Source organism: Lolium rigidum, chromosome 2 (genome assembly GCF_022539505.1).
Source record: "Lolium rigidum isolate FL_2022 chromosome 2, APGP_CSIRO_Lrig_0.1, whole genome shotgun sequence".
Lineage (NCBI taxonomy): Eukaryota > Viridiplantae > Streptophyta > Magnoliopsida > Poales > Poaceae > Lolium > Lolium rigidum.
Window position 1 is genome coordinate 291,849,744 of NC_061509.1, and position 14,467 is coordinate 291,864,210.

General features: G+C 41.5%; 2 protein-coding genes across 3 annotated transcripts; one reads left to right on the top strand and one right to left on the bottom strand.

The window, feature by feature from the left end:
• The first annotated feature begins 263 nt into the window (after positions 1-263).
• On the top strand, positions 264-1,048 carry LOC124693636 (photosystem II reaction center W protein, chloroplastic-like). The gene is made up of 2 exons (XM_047227121.1): positions 264-421; positions 541-1,048. Exons 1-2 carry the CDS (start codon positions 349-351, stop codon positions 861-863), a joined length of 396 nt encoding a protein of 131 aa, XP_047083077.1. The 5' UTR covers positions 264-348; the 3' UTR covers positions 864-1,048.
• Positions 1,049-1,379: 331 nt separating this feature from the next.
• On the bottom strand, positions 1,380-10,413 carry LOC124693635 (alpha-mannosidase I MNS4). 2 transcript variants are annotated; one of them, XM_047227120.1, is made up of 18 exons: positions 10,254-10,413; positions 8,904-9,023; positions 8,716-8,808; positions 8,125-8,211; positions 6,904-6,994; positions 5,980-6,035; positions 5,518-5,590; positions 5,298-5,407; positions 4,886-4,936; positions 4,579-4,667; positions 4,137-4,218; positions 3,939-4,052; positions 3,656-3,735; positions 3,159-3,294; positions 2,559-2,629; positions 2,419-2,473; positions 2,236-2,299; positions 1,694-1,866 (listed from the first exon to the last, which is right to left on the bottom strand). In XM_047227120.1, exons 1-18 carry the CDS (start codon positions 10,392-10,394, stop codon positions 1,811-1,813), a joined length of 1,569 nt encoding a protein of 522 aa, XP_047083076.1. In that variant the 5' UTR covers positions 10,395-10,413; the 3' UTR covers positions 1,694-1,810. The 2 variants fall into 2 exon arrangements, with proteins under 2 accessions (XP_047083074.1, XP_047083076.1); XM_047227118.1 differs by having other exon boundaries at positions 1,380-1,866; positions 2,236-2,473; positions 10,254-10,409.
• Positions 10,414-14,467: the final 4,054 nt, after the last annotated feature.

The window sequence follows — 14,467 nt, forward strand, 5'->3', positions numbered from 1 at the left end:
ATTTGCTAGATCAATACCTGCAGTTTTTCGAGTTGAAATACCAGTGCCACTCAGCTGAACTGAAGTCGTTGAGTCAGACGTCCACATATTCTGATAGGAGAATCCGCGGGTCCACGCGGCGAACGCCCATTGGCCACGACGGGATAAACCATGGATGAAGCATAACCAATCTCGTGCCTCACCCAATCCTAGTGGCGCCAGATGATTCGCAGCTTCGTCGATTCGCGATATTTTACAACATCGCCTTAAAAAAGGAAACATCAGCGGACCAGCACACGCTAGCCAAGACCTGAGCAAGACACACTCTCCAGCTAGGATCAGCAGGGCAAGCAGCACAGCACAGCAGCAATGGCCACCATCAGCGCCGCCGCGGCGACCACCGTCGTTGCCCGTGCCGTGATCACCAGGCCACAGGCTCTAGGTAAGTGGCGTCGCGTGCCTTCATGCCGTTCTAGGCACAAAACTCTGGTCCATTTGCACGTACGTTCACTCTGAGCTGTGCTGAGCTGAGCTTTAAGGATCTGTCTATCAACTGTGCAGGTCTGCCTCAGCTGAGCACGAGGAGCCAGAGGGTGAGGTGCAGCTACTCCAAGGACGCCAAGGAGGCGACCCCGGCCGCCGCCGTCCGTGGCGCAGGCGCGTCCCTGCTCGCCGCAGCGGGCGCGGTGACCGCGTCCGCGGCGCCAGCGTTGGCGCTCGTCGACGAGCGGATGTCGACGGAGGGCACCGGGCTAAGCCTCGGCCTGAGCAACAACCTGCTGGGGTGGATCCTCCTCGGGGTGTTCGGCCTCATCTGGTCACTGTACACCGTCTACACCTCCGGCCTCGACGAGGACGAGGAGTCCGGCGGCCTCTCGCTCTAAGCCTTCTCATGTAATCCCCGTGTAAGCATGGCGATGCTTGGTGTAATGTAATTCCAGACATGGATATCTGTATCTAAGTTGTTTCCATTCTGAGAGATGTTTAGCGGTCAGAAGAAATGCTTGACTCCTGGGATATTGTGGGTCGAGCAACTTGAATAAAACAATTAAGGAACATTTCACGCGCACATATGGATCGGAGTTTTCAGTATAGCTGTTGCTGATTTGTATAGAATGCTGCATACACCTATTTGCCCATATAGTTTTTGGTTTGCCTGTGTACAGAACTCTACATCTGCTATATGATCATAACCATATGATTTAAAAAAATATCTAATCACTACTACAACAGAATAAATTAACAATGTTGAGTCGGACGTCCATTTGCCATAGGAAGTTCAAAGTCAGATTGTTTCTGCTGGTAAATACTGATTCTGGGCGCAGCTCATAGTGCAGCTCAAAGAATGCCCCCAATTTCAACCATTGATTCCAGCTCATTAAGCAGTGGTCGGATAGTGATTGACGGCCCTGACTCAACACTGCTTGCTTCCTATGTTGGGCAGATTTTCGAGTGTAACAAGGCCAGCTCTGACCATGAAGGTGCTCCAAGTTAGGTGAAAAAAATCGGTGTCTGCTCTAAGGGTCAGCTGGTGCTATCTTCATTTTGCTCCTGATACACAATATCTTCATCAGTATCCCCAGCAAGTTTTTGGGACGAGCCACCTGTAGCATCAGTCCTCATGGGCTCCCTCATGAACTCAGAGTCGGCAGTTACCACAATATTCTCATGAGGTATTGAGATGGTCTCCAAGGACTCATCGGGTTGGCTTGTGACAGAATGAGACATCAATATAACAGAACTTGATTGAGTCTGGACACCGGATGTGGCCACATGAGATTCATCGGGATTCTCATGATCTCTTGAATTCTGCTCTAAGGAGTTGTCCTCTTCATTGCGGTACGAGATGCCAAGTTTTTGAGCGTGATTCAATCCTGGACAAACTCCCTAGCGAAAAAATACAGTGCAGTTAGAAAAAACTAATAAAAAAAGGAGGCACTTCAGATCAATGTGCATAAGATAATTGAAGTGGCACAAGATCATAGAGGATCCTCTTGGTAAACGTGGTATTCACGTATAGTAGTAGAAGTACTATAAAACATATAACAGAGCCATTCATCTTTACATAATGAACGCAACATCAGATAAAGTTTTACATTGCACTGTTGTGCTCCAAGTTAGGTCCCATGCAAGCAGTCAATATATTGTTAAAGAGAAATCACCTCAAACAGAATTATCTATTATCTTTCCGTTTCTTTCAGTAAGCAAGATATAGTACCTAAGGAAATTGTCAAACAGAAATGCAGTAGAGCATACCTTGATGTAACCTCTTGTTGCAAACAAAACATTGGACATTGAATATTGACTGGAAGCAGTTTGTCTGTCATCAAACTGAGTGTAGTTAGAACTTTGCTGCTTACTAGAACTATCGCCATTACCGTAGCCACGGTCTGTACTACCATTACAGAATGCTCCAAAATAAAGGCAATGCTCATCTACCAGGGCTATTTCGGGAGTAGCAGGTAACAAATGACCTTCTGTACTAAATATGTATCTGCAGAGTCAACGATACACAGTAAGTTGGAATGTTAAGTATGAACAAACAACTGAACTTAATAACTCCACAGAATCGTACTTACTTATATGGACCATTTTCAACAATGTTATCTGGGCCTACAGCTAAATCAAAAAGAAGCCACAGATATTTTACCTGCAATGTGCTAGTAGTTAGAATTAACTGGCAGAGAATGACTTGAAGGAAAAATAGCATGCACATATAATTTAACACACAAGAAATGACTGTTAACTTGTTTTAAGATTTCCGATTCACTGTAATGATAATGAATTAGATACACGACAAGATCAGACTGAAAATGTTTAGTACTTACTGGTATATTTAGAGGTATAACATTCAAATGAAATCTAGCAGACATGAAATAAATGATTATATTTCTTAATTCATATCAGAACTTAAATCTATTCATAAATGTCAGGATTTAGGAGGAGAGATGTTTTTTAAGTTTTTATGGTTCACTCGTGTTAGTAGACTAGATACCCTACAAGATAAATGACTAAATGTTTGGTAGTGGTACACTAAGTAATTATGCCAACACATGCTAATGTCATATTAATAAACTGATCTTGGTGATGTGTGACACTGATCCAAGAAAAAAATCATGGGCATGCAAGCTTTTTATCACAAGAGATTACATCACAAAATTTGATATACAAATACTTGCCGTTTCTGCAAGGAAAAAACTCTCCATGTGGTCATCCTGCTTGTGGGTTTCCACATCTGATATGTGGCAATAACCACAAGGGCATTTAGCACCATACTGAAGGCTTGCTAGTATATCCCTTCCAACATCAAGGTACCTGCAATTAATATATTAGAAAAATGAATTCTAGGAGGGAAACCAGTCATAAACAGAATGAATTTAACTAAAAATGGTTAAGAGCTTGCAAGTATCAGTTAGAAGTACTCGATCCTGCAATTTGTTTCATAGTAATGAAATTACTTTTGCACTTGTAAATGAAAGACCACTGGTTCAACCATCTAATTGGCAAAGGCCAAAGGTAAACACCTTTTGTCGCCATCAGCATCCCATAGAAAACCATACATACAAAGTTCCACTTAAGTCTCCTATCCCTTTTAGTGGTGAGAGCAACTGAATCTAAGAGATTGATGTATTTAAAAAGTACAAGCTCCATCTTCACCTTGCAAAGAAAGACACACCTATAATCTCTGGTAGCCTTGAATAGCCAATATGTGCTTTCAATCAACTCAGGCCGCAGCGGGTAGCTCCTTTGTCCATTCTGTGAAACATAGGAAATGGTGAGATTAGTGCTAGTATATGTGGCAAATAACCTTGTTTCATAGAGTTTTGCTAGGACCATATGTGTCTTTTAGGGTTGATAATTCCATTTAAAGTTCAAGGCTTGGAGTGCATCCTGCTCGTTTGAGGACCAAAACTATATTAGCCCATAAAGATATGAAAAATGTACTGTTGTTCCAATACCTGAACAGTGGATGTGGCGAGGTTAAACCCTTCTGGAGTGAACCCATATTTTTTCCAGACGCTAAAGAAGGCAGCATGTGTTCGAATGGCAGGATCAACATCTCCAGCTAGAACCTTAAATCCAAGTATCATAAGTAACCATCCAGAATACCTTGCAGAGCTAGTCTATATGTGTTCTGGCATATGAAGAACCCAAACCTGAAGTCCTGGCCAGAATGCCTGCAGACTGTTGAATAATGGCCAAACAGTAGCGCCAGAATTCATATTTACCTCAATATACCTAGCCAAGAATTTTTAAATAACATTTCAAACTTGAACATTCAACAGAAAACAGCTGAAGAACTTAAAACAGCATGCACATATAACTATCTGATCATCAATGCTGACCTATAAAAACATGAGTGAACATATGTAGCTGTACTTTACAGATTCATATTACAGAGAAAACACAGATGATTTTGATCCTTACTAGTGTATTCAACTATTCATGCATATTAATCATGCAAGATCACATTCCAACTTTCGACTTTTAAACGACAAAACCTTGAAAAATAGCCAAATCCTCAAACAATGACATGAACTGTAATTCAACAATTCTGAACAGGATGTTTACTAGGGAGAAAAAGAATTGCATTTTTACCAAGGATCGTGATGGAGATAGTGCATTACAGCCTTGTAAGCCTCCTGAAATACATACAAGTATTCTTCATCTCCGAACAATAAATATGCCTGTTCATACAAAAATAACTGTTAAACCCCGTAACAGGAAAAGGGTCAAGAAAAAGATGCAGGCCCAGCTAGATGATGAGCAGGCTTTTGTTCATGCTCTAGAATAAGCATGTATCGAGGATCATTTCAAAAAATTATTCCACTATGCCCATTTTATTACATATGATGGTATGGAACTTTTTTTTCAAAATATGTTCTAAGATTTACAGTTTTGATACCTTCAAAAGATATTCGTAGAATGAGTCGATACTTGTTCCGATTCCTGCATCCTGCATGATGGTAATGGCGAATCATCTTCAAAACTTTTAAGACTGCAAAGAAAACAGTTGAAAGCACATTTTGGAAAATTGCTGTAGCATGTAATTATGTTGTTTAATTGTTAGCATGATCACTCAAGAAGCAAAAGCGACGATACATTGCAGAACAAACAGAAGCAGTCATGCATCAACTTAATAAAAAGTGGATCTAGTGGGTTGATATGGGGAGATGGTTTATACCAGACAGTGCTGCATGCCCACACAAATGGCATGAGGTACTTTATTGTACACCAAAGAGTTAAACATCAGCAGGCATGCTAGAAATAATACGTTTGGTGGTACAAACTTATCACAAGAGGACAAAGGTTAATACCTTCTGTGTCCATTCACCAGTAAAGACATTTATATGGGCACCGACAAGGTTGAGTTTTGACCTACGTGCCCATATACCACGCACTGAATTTTTTGTGACTTGCTCAAAAACTGCCATGAAGAGTAGCAAATTAAACAAAAAATGATATAATAAAACAATATTAAGAAAGCAATACAACAAGATCAAAATTGTAAAACTGATACGTATTACCAATACTGACCACTGTTATTAGTCAATCGACTCAAGATACCGAATTCCAATGTCAAAGTGCCACCACCAGCGGTCGATGTTACCTGGGGTAACATACAGAGTGTCAACAGAAAATATAATGATTGTTCATGCCCATTTAATAGCCTTGTCAAGTTTCAAACAAACTGCTTGACTGATTACCAAAGATGAATATGGGAGATTAGGCAGCAGATATGTGATGGTATTTATCGTACAAAATACATCATGAGCAAAAGAAATTTAAAGTGATTTAGAGGTTTAGATGCCACGCATGTATTATTTTTATCGATTGCAAAATCAGTAGAATAATTCAAGGAAAACCATTCCAAAATTACCGAAGCAAACTGCATAAGTAGTTGGGATATCTCAGCAAATCTCTACACTATCGATAATCAGCATATGTCTTGACATGTTTCTGTTTGCAAAACTTTACAGCCAAAAAAAAAAAGCTTACCTTGCTTTCATCATCATCGACACCATACAATAAATTAACAGATCCAAATGGGATACCTACAAGATAAATTCCGCCTTGTTAGGCAAACAATAGGAAATCAGAGCACAATATAAACTAAAATTTTGAAAAACCTTTTTCCTTGTTCAAAACGATTATGTAAGGCAATGAAATTTTCCAACGCAATTAACAAAGGAACATACAATACCACACTTTTTTATCAATGATATTGAAGACCATGTGAGATACAAGGTTACGAGCATGCTTTATACTAAAAAGGTACTCAAATGGTTACATTGACCAAAAATTTCCAGCAGAAATGAAGATTTTCTGTAATTTGCACTTTGCAAAGCACCTTCCTTAGATAAATATTTTGTCACATTATGAACTTCATTCAATGATAGTCTGCAAATTTCAACATCAATTTCACTACTGTAAACCTCGATAAAATCAAGTTGGTAGGGCCATCAGAAAGTGCAACACATAATAAATGAGCCTTCAAGAGAGCATGAAGGGAAATATTCTTAGAGCAAACCTAACTATTTTATTCTTTATTTCTACCTCTGGCCATCAAAAATAGCATTGAACAGCAGTGAGGCAGTAACATAGGTTCAACAACAGGAAAACTCAGGTGACAGAGCCCAGCACGTCGCAAACTAGCATATAAGATATTTATCGTTTTACAAATTCGCAAAGTGTGTGGATGCTCACACATGCGTGAGCGGGAGCGCGCGCGGGGGTGTGTGTGTGCGTAAAACAGAACATGCTTTTCCATGTAATTTGGTATAGTAATGCCATCCCTAAGCAGTGAAACTAGTTCTTTTGCACGAAGAGTTGTTATAAATAAGGTATCAAATGTCTGATGTATTAATATGATACATAACATATTCTATTCGAATATAGATACAGGCAGACAAAGTTGTGAACCTGTAGGAGTATCAAATGCAGGCAACAACCTCTGGGCTAAGTCATCAGCCAAATGAAGTAACTGATCATCATAAGAGTCGATCCTCATACCCTATCAATGAAAAGTTAAATCAAATGCTGGAACATCTGAACCACGTTAAAGTTCAGAATGATAATAAACTTCTATTAGTCAAACTAATCCAGGTACATACTGGAAGATAATAGCACTTGCAAGCCATGCATGAGAAGACAAATAAGAAAGATTTTCACACGCTGCCTGTGACTTATTTGTGCTCCGCCCATTCAGGAATTGTTACCATTTATTCAGAATGATGTTCTGTAATATCTGTTAAATGACACATGGAGAGTGTAGCAATTGCATTTTTTGAACTTCTGGTCACCCTTTTATAGTTTGACTGAGAAAGTTAAAATGGAAGCATTATAAACCTTGTTGCATTCAAATTGGCTTAATGTCTTATTGATTTGTGCACACTTGAACAGATAATATGAATGGAGTTTGGTGTGATGAAAGCCCATTTTCCTCTTTGAACAATAGATTATTTTACTTCACTGAGATTATTTTGTTCACTGCATATGGGTGCTATTAGTGAAACGTAAAAACTAAAAAAAGACAGTTGACTGTACCTATTCTTCATGCACCACATGCAGCCATAATACTACAAATAATCTCAACCAAAAACACAACAGTTGGAATTAGGTTACAAATGGTCTAAGCAACAGGATATCTGCATGGTTGTCTCTCAAGTAACAAGTTATGGTGTCATCCGTTTACAGTGCAAAGCACAGGCACACTAATCATGGTGTCACGGGCCCCGCAAAAAGCAAGCCCACAAATCAGTGACCGTAGTTGGACTTAGTGTCAGGTTGGGTACAAAAGCAGAGCCAAACAGGTATTGATAGGGACGGCTAAGGTCATGCCACGTCGCAGATTCGACGGCTGGGACCACATGTGGCCTGAGAAGCCTCCATTTCCCCCAAGAATGTTTCTTTTAGATACGTATGATTTCAGTTCAAAAGTGGTCTTACATAAGTAGGTTTCATTTGCAGCACGGCTGCTGGTTTCAGTCAGATTTCCTGCTGTATTTTGGACTTTGGTATATGTTATAGTATGCAGCAATATCTATCAGTATATACTTTTCATGCCATACCAAAAAAAGCGTTATCAGGAAATAAATTATAGAACAATCACAACAAATATAAGATAGGATTGAGCAGACATACAGTGGCATAATCACTGGCAATCAGGTGAGCTGATAAAAGACCTCCAAGGATGCGTATGTTGGTTTCAAAAACTGAGACAGTTTTGTTCTGCATGCCCAGAGGAAACATGATTACTAAAATGGCATGAACTATAAACAACAATCAAGTGTAAACAGACTCACAAATGTGGTAAACCAAAAGCATTTTGATTTTTACAAGCTAAAATTCAAACAAATAAAGCAAGTACACCAAGCAGAAGTAGAAGACTCAAATATACTAATGAATTAGTGACGTATCTACTCAACAGATATGACATTCTTGGTACTAAAATATTTGATACAGAAAAGCGTATTGCTACTTCACAGCATCATTTGTGAATTAGATCAACAGATTAATAGAGAAAATAATTTCTCCAGCAAGCAGTAGATTATTTTGCTGTCCAGCACAAATTAAGATTTAAGAGTACTTCATTTTGTTTACTATGTATTGAAGGCTTCTTCATCTCGGAAATTACAGTTCCAAGTGTAAAACAATTTCTAATGGCTATGGCGCATTAATTAGATTTGTAATTAGTGAAACCAGATTCACTAAATGTCACTGCTGTTCACTTACAATATCAAAACGGACGTTCTTACCAACCCACTGCACGCCAGCACTAAATCTCTCCTTATCACCTAGTAAAGCCAAAGTATCCAAAGAATCAATCTGTTCAAAAAAGCATATTGGTGAATGATGATATTCCACCGAGGAAACAAATGTAAGAAAAAAAATACATGAGTAACTAGTCTATTAATTCTTACAAGAGTGAGCGCATAACCACCAAGGGAGTCTTCTCCTTGACAGCTCAATGGTCGCAGTTCATCAAGTGGAAAAGCATGTTGCATGTACCCATCAAATGCATGATAAAACATATCTTTCACCTACATGAAGGACATACTTTTGTATGTTAGCACTTACACAAGATTTTAGGTTAATACATAGCATGGAAACTCAACTAGCTTGTCTGTATGACATTTGGAGACTACAGAGTTACTGCCACTACTGCTAGGCAAGCTAAACAAATGTTATCGACATGGTTGGTTAATTATTTAACACGGCACATGATATTATCTAGGTGAAGTACAAGAGTAAGACAATAGGAGAAATCCAGGAGAAATCAGATTACAGAACTGGCCTAAGTTGCACCCCATAAAAAATGAGCTGTAATTTGGATTATAATCCAATTTATTTTACCATCAAGACATGATTAGAACGTGGCTCGCACAAGGCACACAAAATTAAGAGAATTGCCTGAGAAATGCTTCATCAAAAAGTAAATGTAATAAGAAAAAATTCAGAGGTAACTTGAGGCATGCCTCCGAACAGCCCTATAGAAAGACAACATCACAGCTCTACCTTTGGAAAGCCATATAATGGGCCCTAATCTGATCCGCAGAAACAGCACTATCAAGTTGCGGCCGGCCAAAAATGATCTCATATAATCAAATTCAACACCATATGCTCATCAAAATGGCTTTGTAACTGAGGTGTGGTGGGGTGCAATTGCTTAAGTCCCAACTGGTACCATGATCTTATAACTAATAACACATGTCAGCGCGTCTTGGAAATGCCAAATCCAAACTAAGTTGTGGTAATTTCCCCCCACTCAAATAAGCCTCGAGTAGTAGAATTGTAGAAATGCACACAACTATAACTGAACAATGATCTAGAGTGGGCAAAGAATGAAACTTTCACTAAATCCTTCAGCAATATTCACGAATCAAACAAATGTCCACTAATGAGAACACTAACAATGCCTTCTGGTCATCTCCCATCAGGCATGATGAAAATGCCAAATGCCCCAAGAAGTGAACTCTTGAAAGTCAATTCCAGCACCATTTTTCCAGGAACAAATAGTGGTGGGTATGACTGAAGCCAGGAATCTGACAAATTTAACTAGGAGTAGCCAAACCAAACACCAGATTACAAAACCAGCTCGCTTCGCAAGCACGGTGCCGTTGCTGGCAATCGAACTGAAGCCAACGACACCACTCGGCTTATCGCATCGAGCAGAGCTGAACAACACTTGTCGCTGGTGGAATCAGGTGGCTAGTAGCTATTAAGCTAGAGGTGCTGCGGCTAGGCGTGGCGGATCTGAGAGGGCGGGGTACCTCGTCCCGAAGCCGGCGCGCCTCGGAGGGCGTGACGCCATCGGCGACGGCGGGGCCGGCGAGCAGAGCGCAGGCGAGGAGGGCAGCGGAGAGGCAGAGGAGGGGCGGCCCTTGGCGCCTCAGCAGCCTCATCGGCTGCATCGCCTTGGAGTTTGGGGATGGTGTGCGGGAGAGGTAGGAGGATTGCAGTGCAGAGTTCCAGCATACAAACACGGCTCGAGGTCGAGGAATCGTGTCGTGCAGCAGTAAAAGTCGATGATTTTTTTGTGACATGACAAAATTCGAAGATTAGCTATAGGTGCATGCTCTTTATTCTTTTCGTTCCAAAATAATACTCCCTCTCTCATAGTTTATTAGACGTGCGCGTACTTCTAGATCGCAAATTTAATCAAGTTAGTATTAATTATATGTTATAAAAATTATATCATTAGAAAGTTTAAATGTTCTATTTTTAATGATATAATTTTTATATTATATAATTTAAATTATATAGGTCAAATTGACGACCTATAGATACGGGGAAGACTAGTAAACTGAGATGGAGGGAGTATAAGAATGTGGTTAACATTATATGGTCTTTGATACACTATTTTATCACTACCTTCCCCGTTTTAATAAATAAGGTATTTTTAAAGGAATGTTATACTCCACCCCTCCTAAAATATTAGGTTGTCAAAGATGTATGCTATTGACTTTTTTTAACTTTTATGCTATGCTATTGACTATTGAGCACGAAAAGTCAAAGATGTCTTATATTTTGGGGTGGGTGGACTTTAAAAAAAACTCCATCCCTCCCAAAATATTAGGTTTTCCCTCGATGTAAGGATATAATTACAATGTACAAGGCTGAGACTAGGTCGAAACCACCGACTACTCAAAGCCACAAACATGGTTAAAAGACATATTGCAGTCGACTTGTAAAATAGTATTCGTGAGAACAAATCTTCATGCAAACATTCCTCAAACGTGATGAGCTCTTCGCGATAATTATCCATGTCACCAAATGCCACGCGATGAGCTCTTTCTAATGGTGTCTGGATGAGAGGTATACAATGTATGAGTTTTGAAGCCGAGATTGACTGGTTCATGTTCATCAGTTTGTGGAGTAAAATTCAGAGTATTCATCTATCCAACTCGCCTGACAAAGCATCGTGGAATCTCACCACTGATGGCCAGTATTCAGCAACTTCAGCCTATGATATTCAATTTACTGGTCGGATCTTGCGAGATGAGATGTCGATGATTTGAAAGTTTAGAGTTGAAGACAAGATTAAGCTTTTCATGTGGTTGCTCCTCCAAAACAGGGTGAGGACAGCCGACGGGTTAAACAATCCTGGACGGTCACATGATGATCTGTGTTGTCTATGCGACCAATCTATGGAGTCTGCCTTTCACTTGGCTCTTGATTGCCCCTTTGGAAAGGAGGTTTTGGCAATTTTCTTGCATGAGCCTGAGTTAGTGCAGGCTTCAACCTCGGCTATCTCCATTGCTGATTGGTGGATCTTAGCTCACAAGCATTGTAATCTCAGGAAAAGAGTCTCTCCACTACGGCATATATCCTTTGGAACCTTTGGAACGAGAGGAACATGCGTATTTTCCAGATCAAGTCGATGCTTTCCGTCTGCTGTTGTTGTACACACGACACTACAACCAGCTGGGGCATCAATGGCGGAATGCTCCTAAGGGTTTGGAAATCCGTCAGCGAATGTCTTTTTCTGTGATGGTACCGCGTTTTCGCGTTACATGTGGCGTTTTGGGCCGTTTGGGCCCCGAAAATCGTGACGTGTGAGCTCTAAACGTCAACAATTGTCCAGAAATGAGCATCGAGGGAGGTGGGCGGCCTGAACTGGACTCGGAGAGGGGACGTCGCAAGAGCTGGACTTCGGGCCGCTGGACACACCAGACCCACCCACGTACTTTTCTGTGTGCCCGCACAAGAGTCGAAGGCCTAAGGCACTGGGACCCATATTTCTAAGGGGACACAGTCACTGTTCGCATACATGTAGCCGACCTGGAGCACTCGGACCCGCATGTCAAGTACCGACATGACCCTCCTCCGTGGGGCTGCCCGTTCCGACAGCCTTCCAGCATGCGAAGTGGACCAGACCTGTCAGTACCACCAACATGGGCTCCGCATGTCAGTTGCCATGCCAAAAAAATTGCACACGTGCGATCACAAGTGTCTGCATGCCGTCAATTCTAGACGCCTGGCCCCGCATGTCAAAGCTTGGTGGGCCCAGCATGTCAGAACTTGGTGGGCCCGACATGTCAGAACTTGGTGGCCCTACATAATATGTCGGGCCTACATGGGTCTTAGGTGCAATTCTCGTTGGGCTCACATGGAGATGTGTCAATTCTAGATGCCTAGCCCGCATGTCAGAGCTTGGTGGGCCCGCATGTCTGGTACCGATACGACCAGGTGTCTTTCGGCCAAATTGGGTGAGTAAAGGCCAAGGCTTATTTATTTGGTTCGAAGCAAGCCTGCAGAGGAGCCCAGCTTATATTTAAAGCTAGACTGGGGCCTGAACCAATTCGGAGAAAATTATATTCCGGCTCAGATCGATTACCCATAACGCTGCTCCAGTTTGCCTCATGAGCCCTTTTTTTATGGGCGAGATTATATAACTATAGTCCTCTATTGCTTCACCTTGGTACAGTGTACCTTGGTCCGGCACTGGTCCTCCTGGTTTCATTGAAAATGAGACAAATGGTACAAGCAGCGAGACCACCTCCCGATCTTAAGAAGTTAAGCTCTGTTTCGAACCTAAACGCGCGACTAGGCTAAAAAAGAATACCAACCAATTTCTCTTTTCAAGTATGCAATTTACCACTCTCTATGGCAATTTCATCGAAAAAAAACTTTTGAACTTTTGTTCAAATTTAGTTTTTTGGCTGGCCCGATGCAGTTAAGTGTTATCCAGGATAGCACCACATGGACAATAATCATGGACAATAATCATATGTAAAACTATAAAAGTTACATGTTTTTTCTTTAAACTGTCAAAATTACGTACTTTCTATTGACACAAAGTGGATCTGATGATCACCACTAATAAATCTGAAAGTTTCACTTTAGTGCCGGTTTTGTGTCAGATTCATGAGAAATTTGCCGCAGTTGATTGTTGCCTCATCTAATAAAATGATCTTATCAGCGTAGCTGTTTTCACTACATGTTGCTTATCTTTTTCTTAATAAAACGGTTAAAATTTCTCGCTTTTATTACTAACTAATGCATTGATTAGATTATGCAAATTACTTTCATGTTTCATGATTTCATAGATGATATGAAAAGTTCTATTATCCTTACGAAAATGGACGGGCGTGGCAACGCGCGCCATCATGGTCTAGTTGCTATGTATAGCAAATTTGGTTGAATGATGTAATTTATTTGGTTGAGTAATTTTATTTGATTGAATTGTTGTCTGCAAATACGAACTGTGTTGTGATAGAGATTTTTTTTGTTGCAAATAGCAAGTATGTTACATTTGAGGATTTTTTTGCAAGTAACAAATATTTTGCATTTGAGCTGGTCATTTGGCGCCGCGCGCTATGGGCATCGGACCCCAAAACGGCGGCATCATCTGTCGGCGCCTCCAAAACGCTGGTGATGTTGTTGTTGCCGAACAGAGTTACGGGGTGCCGGTGACGACATCTTACGTATTAATGTGTTGGCGATGACAAAAACAAAAATGACGCCGCAAGTGATTTAACATGCAAGCAGCGGCTGGCACATGGATGCTCAAGAAGATTTCATTGGGTTTAGAGCATCTCCACCGGCGGCCCCGATAGCTATTTGGGGGGCGGGAGCGTAAATGAGCTCGCACCGACGCGTCCCAAACGGTGCCGGCCAATTTTCGAGCCCAATAGAATCGCCGGTAACCCCGTGCTGGCCCCTTCGCCAAGGGCGCGAATCGGGCGCGCCGGCGCCTCGCGGAACGACGTTTTTCGCAGGTGGGGGCGCCTTGTCAGCGAGGGGACGCGGCGGTTTGCATGGGAAACGACGCGGGGAGGTTGGTCATCGACGTTAATGGCCTCCCGCGCGGAAATCAAAACGGCGAGAGCGGCGATTGGACACGCGGCGTCCACCCAATGCGCGTCCGCCGCCTCCCATAAAACCCCACCGGCGCGCTTCTCTCTTTTCCCCGCCGTCCAAACCTAGCCGCCGCCGTTCTCAACCACCCACACGCACCCCGCCGACGCGATGGCGCACAACG